General features: G+C 25.6%; 1 protein-coding gene across 1 annotated transcript; it reads right to left on the bottom strand.

Annotated features, from left to right (window-relative positions):
* Window positions 1–2,680: 2,680 nt before the first annotated feature.
* Window positions 2,681–5,496, bottom strand: LOC127286109 (uncharacterized). Its single transcript, XM_051312414.1, has 4 exons — window positions 5,397–5,496; window positions 5,076–5,180; window positions 4,284–4,442; window positions 2,681–2,945 (listed from the first exon to the last, which is right to left on the bottom strand). The coding sequence occupies exons 2-4, from the start codon at window positions 5,089–5,091 to the stop codon at window positions 2,734–2,736; spliced, it is 387 nt and encodes a 128-aa protein (XP_051168371.1). The 5' UTR covers window positions 5,092–5,180; window positions 5,397–5,496; the 3' UTR covers window positions 2,681–2,733.
* Between the last annotated feature and the right edge of the window lie 5,033 nt (window positions 5,497–10,529).

Here is a 10,529-nt window from a genome sequence, read left to right as displayed (position 1 = left end):
GGACGCATGATTTGCACCCAAAATCCATTACATTAAATTGTCAAAGCATCGAGATTTATTACATTGACTCTCGAATACATGGATTCTTCAAAACGTCGACTGACCAAAACATCGACTTGTAAAATTATCGACTCCTCAAAACATCGAATTTCCAACTGGTCGAATTTCAAAATGATCGATTTTTAACAACGTCGATTATTCAATGCATACATTTACCATCACATATCCTTATTAAAACATCGAATTGTTAATTCATTGAATTTCCAAAACATGGAATTTTCATAGCTTTGAATTACCAAAGCATCGACTTGTTATAACGTCAATTTGTCAAAAAATGAATTTTTTAATGCATCGATTTACAAAAACACTGATATTATAAAACGTCGACTCGCAAAAGCATCGACTTTTGTTTACATTGAATTTTTAATACAGCGATTCTCCAAATTATCGACTAACCAAATCAATCATTTGTCAAAATATAGATTTGCTAAAACATTACATTTTCAATACATCAATTTATTAAAACACTGATTTTCTAAAACTTCGACTCGCAAAAACGTCTATTTTTTATTACACTAATTTTTCAAAACATCAATAAATCAAAACATCGACTTTCCAATACACCGATTTTTTAAAACGTCGAATAATCATAGCACCTATTTTTTAATACACAAATTTTTTAAAACATTAATTTATTAAAACATTGAATTTTTAATACAGCGATTCTCCAAATTATCGACTAACCAAATCATCCATTTGTCAAAACATAGATTTGCTAAAACATTACATTTGCAATACATCAATTTAGCAAAACACTGATTTTCTAAAACTTTGACTCGCCAAAGCACTGACTTTTTAATACATTACCTCGTCAAAAGAACGAATTTTCAAATCATCGATTTTCTAATGCACTAACCTGCAAAAGCATCAAATTTCCAATACCTCGACTTCCGAGTACATCGATTTTTTAAAACATTAACCTGTCATAACATCAACTTTTCAATACATCTACTCGTCAATGCATCGAATTGTCAAAGCATAGAATTTTTAATACATAGATATGAAAAAGCATAGACACTTTTTTGCATTGAATATCCATTACATCGAACTTTTTTTTTCACTAGGGTTTACTCTCTATGTTGTTAGTAGGTAAGGTAGATTAAGATTGTGCGGGAAATTTTAAATTAATATAATATTTAATTATATTTATTAATAAATGTTTTTTATAACATTTAGTTATTAAATATTGTAAATTTAATGTTTTCTGTTTTTTTTGGTAATATAAAATCTCTCAATATTAACAAGAAAATGATATTTTTATTGATTTAATAATATATACAAATTATTGTTTTATATGTTTCTCATAGATGTCTCTACTTTACCAGTTTAATGTACTAAAACTGAAATAAATATATTTAGAATTGTATTCCATTGACAAATTGCCTTTCTTTTTTAAAATTATTCTCTTTTAATAATTTCTCCTTATTTTTTATGAAATATATTTGACATTTAAAAACAAACACAAAATATTTAAATAAAAAAATGTTTTTTTTATGAAATTATATTCATAAATTTAAATAAACTATTCAGCTGAAATTATGGACAAAATTTTTTTATCAACCATATATATTTTTTGGTAAACATAAAAAAAAATTTAAGTAAACTTAAACTGTTTTTCATATTATTATTTTTTTTTTAATAATTAATATCTTGTTTTACAAGTTTATATTGTATTCAAATCTTGTAAAATAAAATAATTGTCCTCGGCACTTATAATTTCACTCGTAAAAACTACAATTTTTGAAAATTTTTGAAAATATAAAATATTTCAGATGCAACGAAAGGCTACAGTGATTAAGCAGAATAAACAGGTAAAAGATCAGAGGTTCTCTGGTATATTAGAATAGAGTAGGGCGAGATTACCACATTTTACTCCATTGATGCAAGTTCCGGTCTCTTCGTTATTTCCAAACTACAGCCATTCTATAAGCTATCCTTTCGTAATTTAATTTCATTTGGTAAAAAAAAATGAAACAAACAATATTTGATTTAACAAAAATTTTTAATTACAATATTCTTTATCTTTATTAAATAACTAGCTAAAATATAGCGCGCTAAAGCGCGCGTGTATTTCCTACGTCGTGGAATAATAAATTAATAATAAGTATATTTCTAATTTTCACATTATCATTTATTTATACACAGGGAAAAATTAGTTTGATGTTATATAAATAGTAATTTTTTAGCTGAGGCAGCTTATAATTAGCTAATACAGCAAAACAATTTAGCTAAGTTAATTTTTAAATTTAATAAACATGTAAAACTATTAGTTCGATTTTTAACGGTAACAACAATGAAAACCCCAAGAAAAAAATCCACCGAAAAAGTGATTATGATAAGAAAAACATACATTGAAACCAACAGTGACAATTGGCGGTGTAAATGTTGATAAATCAATTCTAGTATTGCCAACATAACCGCCGCCAATTGAAATGCCGAGAAAAATTGATTATGTTCTGTCAATTATGATTACAATATTTACTGTTTTGTCATTTATATTGATATAAATATTTTTGATAAAGTCAAACTTCGATAATTTTTTATAATCTTTAAAATTACAAAAAAAATTAGTTTTGCTAAATGATTTTTTGTAGGGAATGAATGAATGAGTACTGAGATTATTATAGTTAATAATAATAATTAATAAATGAATATATTTTTAGTGTATAATGTTTATGTGAAAAACACCTTTCTAACATCATTTACATTATACGTTTCTCGGCATACTGGACAGCTCCTCAACATTTCGTCATTGTTGACAACGAAGTCATTGCTGTTATAATTGTACGTCAGCCAGCATGCTTCGCAGAAAGGTATATGCCCGCAAGCTAAAATACAATATATTGGTGTTTCAGTCAAACAAGTACAGCATCTTATTGGTATTCCTGTAACATAAAAAAGGCAAGAATTTTTCTTGAAATATGTCTATGTAGGTAAAAATTAAAATTTTGGTGAAATTTCAGTAATTTTAAAAAATTGAAGAAAATGACAATTTTAGGCATATTGGAAATTTTTCAGAAAAATTCAAGAAAATGAATTTTGAGAAAACATAAATGTAATTAAATTTTTCACTTGAAAATAAATAGTTCAAACTATTTTGTTAAATTTCTTTCAAACTGTTATTATAAATTTGTTTAAACTGTTTATTTTCAAGGTTTTCGTATATCTGAAAATTTTTTAGTCTTTTTGTGCAAATTTATGCGAGTCATGGATCGACGGTTTGGGTAGAAGAAAATGAAAATTTTTTAGATAAACAAAGCCCTTGAAAATGAATAGTTTAATCATAATTATAAATTTATTAAATTAAAATGTACTTGTATTTTACATTTTCTAAAACATTGATCGAGTAATATGTCATAATTAGTTTTGAGCCGAATTTTTATTTTTTCGAATTAGTATTTTGCAGAATTTTCATCAAACCGATTATCTATATTACAGAATTTTTATATAACCAAAAATTCACTTCATAAAATTTTTATTTGTCAGAATTTTTATTTCCTCGAATTTTCATTAAACATAATAAGCATTTTAAAGAATTTTTATTGGGTAGAATTTCATTGCATAAAATTTTCTTTCAGATGAATTTTCATTTGTTCGAATTATTATTTGATATAATTTCCATATAACCGATTTTTCATACAATCGACAGAAAGATTTAGGCGCGATTTTTAAAATCAACCAATAAAAAATTATCCATAAAATTGTGATTCGTTGATTTTAAAAATCGCGCCTAAATCTTTCTGTCGATTGTTTGTTCTGACATTTGCAAATACGGACAAATGAAAATCCTATCAATTAAAAATTCTATTAAATGATTTTTCGGTTAAGTAAAAATTTTGTAGTATGAAAAATCGGTTATATGGAAATTATATCAAATAATAATTCGAACAAATGAAAATTCATCTGAAAGAAAATTTTATGCAATGAAATTCTACCCAATAAAAATTCTTTAAAATGCCTATTATGTTTAATGAAAATTCGAGGAAATAAAAATTCTGACAAATAAAAATTTTATGAAGTGATTTTTTGGTTATATAAAAATTCTGTAATACAGATAATCGGTTTGATGAAAATTCTGCAAAATACTAATTCGAAAAAATAAAAATTCGGCTCAAAACTAATTATGGCAAATGAAATTCGATAAAATGAAAATTCTGACTAATGATTTTTAGAACATAATCATGCGTCCCTTAATAAATATGAAATTATATTATATATTTTACCCTGCAATGTGACCAGCTGCTGTTCTTGTTGCTGTTCATGTTGTTCTGCAGGTTGTGCTGGATTTTCAATCCGTTGATCTTCCTCAGCTTGTAATATTTGTTCTCCAAGATGGTTGTTGACAATTTGATTATCAATATTAAACATTTCAACAATTAAGCCTATAAAAAAAGACAAAGAAAAATTTTAATTTGTTCGAATTTTTATTTGTACGAATTCGTAAATGATAAAATTTTTAAAATGCCGAATTTTCATTTATCTGAAATTATAAATATATATTTGTAATTTTTGATAAATGAAAATTCTGTGTTTTACGAATTCTATTAAATAATATTTAAACATTAAATAACTTTCTAAATCTGAATTAATGAAAAGTGAGCTACTAATTTAAAATAGTAAGAATTTTCACTAATTTTTAGTAACTTTTGAATCAAATAGTAATATTTTACTAAAAATTAGTAAAAATTCTTACTAATGTGATTTAGTAGCTTACTTTTCACTAATTCAAATTTAGAGAGCAAGTTTGCAACGAAAACTTGTTGAGTAATGATTTATGAAGTTTCAACAACAATTTTCTGACAAATTGCGCGGAAAATTTTCAAAAATTTTAAGGAACTATTTTTAGGAAAATCAAATTCAATTTTTTTTTTAAAGAAAGAAGAAATGTATTTGAAAGAAGGGCATATTAACGTAACGTATTTAGCACCGTCTATCAAATATTATGCGAGAAAACATGCAGAGAATCTTTACAGTGAAATCACAACAATCAATGTATTTGTATTTTATATTTTTACCCTGATGTTCTTCCATATCGGATTCATCTTCTATAACGATAACGTCATTGTTGTTTATGAATAAAGCATTCACAATTTCCCTGTTATTAATGGGAGATGGTGGGCCTATAAATAAATGCAAATAAAATAGTATAAATGCTATAGTTTTACGTATTTTGTAATATAATATTCGTTACAGAAAAAGATAAATTAGAAAAAGTAGAATTATATTAGTTTATAGAATTAGATTTCTATTCTATAATAGATGCCTTATAAATATAAGAATTGACTGTAACAGTTTATGTGAAAAGAAAATTGAGAGCAATAAAAATTGTTTTTAACCTTTTAATATACCGAAGTAGCACGGAATATTGCTTAAATGTCACGGTGATATCAAGCGGGAATATTCCTGTGACATTACAGTGATATTGAGAGAATATCCCTGTGGAATTATGGGAATATTTCTGTGATATTTATGGGGTAATTTATAAAATTCTAAAATTTGTTTGCTTTGAATATTTAAATAAAAAAAATTTGTTTTTTAAAATTTTATAAATTACACCATTAATATCACAGGAATATTTCCACAATATCACACGGATATCCCCTTAATATCACATGAATGTCACGGGAATATTTCCTCAGTATCATACGAATGTTACTCGAATGTCACAGGGTCACAGGAACATCACCGTGGAATTCCCCCGTGAAGCGGACATTATGATATATATATATATAGCTTCTTAATAACATTATCTACAGAATAGAGTTATAAACAGTTATCTAGAGTTATAAACAACTTAGTGTCTATTTTTTAAGTTCAAAAAAGTTCACCATTTTTGCAAAAATCGATAAAAAAAAATCCCCTACGTCTGTTTCTGTGAATCTGACATTTAATAAAATAAATAAAATTTAAAAATAAATAACAGTTTAACCCCTTAAAACAATGTTCTAAAGAGTTACAAATTTTAAATTAATGGTTAATTGTGTAATATATGGGCAAATCCACAGAACCGTTTGATTTTGGCTTATAAAGATAAAAATTTTCAAATCGTAAGCACACTTTTTATTCATGGACTATTTTATTTAAAATTTTCTTATTTCGTGATTCATTTTATTTGAATGCCGTAGGAGTTACAAGCCAAAAACGAAAATATAATTTTTTCCAGATAATCATAATAAAAAATGAGTTGTGTTTCTTCTTTTGTTTTTATTTTTGTATATATATATATATATGAGGCATTCTTTGTCAACGCGGACACCCCTCTCGCCCAAATTCTTTTCATTTTAAATTCATGTTTAATGGCTTAAATTTTATTTAAAGAATATACTTTTGAAATCTGAGTGGCATATATCCAAAAACAAAATATAGGATCCAATATAAAGGTTATTCTTTAAATTTACCAATAAAAAGTTACTCTAATTCATTTTGAACAATCCAAAAAGTAATGTTTGAGGCCTTTTTAGCCCTTTGTATTTGGAAATATGCCACTCAGATTTCAAAAGTATATTCCTTTAACTAAAATTTAAGCCATTAAACATGAATTTAAAATGAAAAGAATTTGGGCGAGAGGGGGGTGTCCGCGTTGAAAAAGAATGCCTCATATATATAATTGTATTTGCACGAAATATTTTAAACAATAAAACATGGAAAATTATAATGATTTATTTTAAATAATTTAATAAATTATAATTTAATTTTGTTATTTTTTTATTACTGTACGTTAAATTATTTGAACCGCTAAACTGACATTATTGACACTGATTTTGACACAAGTTTTCAAATAAAACAAATGAAAGGTTATTCCATTTTTCATATTTATTAATACGTTTATGATTAACCGCTAGAATTTCTAATAAAAAATGTTATATTTTTAATTTTTAAATATTATAAAGTGGAAATAGAATTTGGCGTTTGCATAAAAGAATTATAATACCGTTTTTTAACGATCACACACGTTTTCAACTCATTATATTTCATCCTGTAGATGTGCTACAAAAAAAGGCTAAGTTAAGAGTAGTTCACGGCCATACACAGGATAACAATTATTGGAATATTTTCTTTATTTTTAATGGCACATTATTTTATAAATACATTTGTTCGTCTGCTCAAACGCAATATGCACCAATTTGAAAAATCCCGATTGAATAATTGCCGTAAAAAATATAATACACAATTTATAGAGATTTCATTATTATAAAATAATGAGTAACGCTAATTTAAACAACTGCCATTTCTTTTAAATTAAGAGCACATATTTTTTCAGCCTTCAATACATTTTGCGATAACTAAATTACAATTCACCAAAATTTGGGATTGTTTCGTTATTTGCCAAACAAGTTATACCTAAAAGAATTAAAACATGTACCTAAAGTAACACTGCAAATTTCATTTTTTAAGTTAATTAACTCTATTTTATTGTTCATAGAATGCGGGTTGGTTAAGATTTATCCAATTTTCTTAGTTCGATAGGTTCTCAGAGATATTATAAAATGATATAAATATGATAATAATTATTAGGATACTTTTAAAATAGGAAAATTTGAGAGTAACATGAAATCAAACGGTTCTGTGGATTTGCCCATATATTTAATCCTGCTTACCGTTGTTTATGGCATCCATTTCTTCTCGATGGTTTCTTTCATCACTTATATTGCGAATATCGTCTTCAATTTCGTTATTTTGGGGGTCTTCAATTTCGTTATTTTGGGGGTCTTCAATTTCGTTATTTTGGGGATCTTCAATTTCGTTATTTTGGGGGTCTTCAATTTCGTTATTTTGGGGGTCTTCAATTTCATTAAGGACATTTCCATTCTCTTCACTTGGAATAGGTTGGTCTGCAAAGAAATGTTAAAAACAAAAACTATTTTTAAACGAACATAGTTTTTTTTATATAAAGAAATTAATTCATCAAAAGTATTTCATACCTTCAATATCTTCATTTCTCTCTACATCTAGGTCCAAGATTTGAATTGATGTTCGAAAATGTTGAATACTTGGCCTAGATGAAATGTATGAAGCTATTTGTAGAAATTCTTCGGTTTTAAAGTTAGGTGAACCAACCGTCTTCCACAATCTTTTGACGTCAGTAAAAAATGTTCTGTCACTGAGCTTAGGAACTTGTATATTTCTTTTTTGTTTTGTTATATCATCAAGAGTCTTTTTATCAAGTGATATTCTACTTCCCAATGCCGATAACTTTTCTGCAACATAGAATGTACGCTAAAAAATTTATGGACAGTGACGTATAGCAAAAGTACAATATTTATAAAATAAGGAAATCTATTTAATAGATTACTTATAACGTTTAACAAGTTCAAATGGATCTTCAATCTAAAAAAGACAAATTTTTATTTTCATTTTGATTACTTCAGATTTTTTTTAAGTTCAGTTATTTTAAATAGTTGCATTGTTCAAATAAACTGTTCAGAACAATTTTTTGATAACACTGGGTCAAAAAAATGATTTTTTTTCTGATTTAAACATCGACATAGGCTTCTCGCATAGATTTTTTGTTGCTGTAATATGAATCTGGCCTTAAAGTTACCCAACACATTGAAATTTTGAGAAAATCATGTTTAAAAATTTTTAAAAAACTTTGCTTAGCTATTTCGTGGGCACTCGAATATAAAAACTGTTCTCAATTTTTGGTAGGATAGGACAACGATTTTTTTGACTTTGTGCAAAAAATAAGTGTTATTTGGCACCTTAAAATTATTGGAAAAATAAGTCTATCCAATTTTAGATTCGGTTTATACTAAAAAAAATGCTATGAAATTCGGCTGTAAAATGTTAGTCAACATGAAGACCTTTTTTAATCTGTAACTAGAAAAATGCTTCTTTGAATCAAAAAAGGGCCAACAAAATGTTTTCTTCAATTTAAAGAAAATTTATTCGATTTAAAGAAACATTCTCTATTTTAAATAAAACTTTGTTTGAAATTGAAAAAGTATTTCTTTAAATTAAAAACATTTTTTTATACATATTAAATTTTCATTTAATTACAAAAAACTTTTCTTAAACTTTATATAAAAAAACGTTTTTCTGGGTGTATAATTTTTAATTTTCACTATTCTAACCTTAATAATTTGCATCTGAAATTTTGTATAATAATTCTAATTTCAAAACAGAGACAAAAAAACAATTTTGTATCAATTTTAAGCTTAATTTATAACGCTGATCGAGTTTTCTATGCTTTTACAAAAAAATATTTAAATGTAGGTAATACATATTTTGAATTTGTAATTCATAATTTTATAATTTTGGTGGTAAAATATTTATCAAGAATCTCAAACATAAAAATTACTTACCACTGAATGTCCACACTTGTGGGAAGTCGCCAATTTTATTTTGTAATAAACAGACATAATTAGTAACTGCCTGTGAAACACAAATGGTTTGATTAAAAACTGACATATTCCTTGGTGTTACAGTTTCAAGCCATGTGGTTTCAAACTCTGTCAGTATAGATTGAACTTCCTCACTCAAATTTTCGTTCCCCGTTAATTCTTTAATTTTTAAATATCCTTGTCTAATTCTTGTTGGAGGAAGAAAAACCAAAGACAGCAAAGATAATATTAATTTTCTTATTTTATTTTCCCTTGTTTCCTCATTCGTATCCTCCATTTCTTCCTCCGTTCCGTCTTCATTAACTTTTATAATATAATTTATAACGCAATTGTTCTTCTCTATTAATTTGTAGACATTCTAAAATTTTACAAAAAAAATATTTTTATTTATAAATACAAAAAAAATACTAATAAATTAATCGAATTTTAGTTTTACAGAATACTCATTCAATCGAGTTTTATGTGATTTGAATTTTTAAATAGCAGAAATTTCAATTAAACGAATTTTAATTAGCAAGAATTTTTAAGATGACGAATTTTCATTTATCCTAAATTACATATGGCCAAACAAACAATCGGTAGAAAGATTTCTGAACAATTTTTAAAATTGATCAATTAGAAATTCTAAAGAAAATCGTAATTGTCAATTTAAAAAATTGGGTTGACATATTTTTGTTGATTGTTTGTTCGGTCATTTGTAATTTCCAACAAATGAAAATTCGGCGTTTTAAAAATTCTATCAATTACAAATTCGAACAAATTAAAATTGAAATTTGGTGAATTGGAATTTCTATTATTTAAAAATTAAAATCACATAACATTCAATTGAGTGAGAATTCTGTTAAATTAAAATTCTTTTAACCATTTTTTGACTTTCATATACTTTTTTGATACTAACATATTTCAGCAACGTGTTTTACAAAATTCATAATTTAAAATTTTTTTGATATAAATCAATGGTGATTTTTTTGATATTTAAATAAATGTACTTTCTACTTCCTAGGGCAAGGTTTGTAATGAAATATATAGAAGCCCAATGTACATTTCATATAAGTTTAATTACAATCCCTACTCTAGATTTTTAATTTATTACTATTTTTAACCCTAGAAGGAGTAACTTAATTT

This window comes from Leptopilina boulardi, unplaced genomic scaffold, assembly GCF_019393585.1.
Source record: "Leptopilina boulardi isolate dan_hultmark-lab unplaced genomic scaffold, ZJU_Lbou_2.1 LbouV2_348, whole genome shotgun sequence".
NCBI lineage: Eukaryota > Metazoa > Arthropoda > Insecta > Hymenoptera > Figitidae > Leptopilina > Leptopilina boulardi.
Note: the sequence above shows the minus strand (reverse complement) of the source record. Positions and strands in the feature narration are given on the sequence as shown.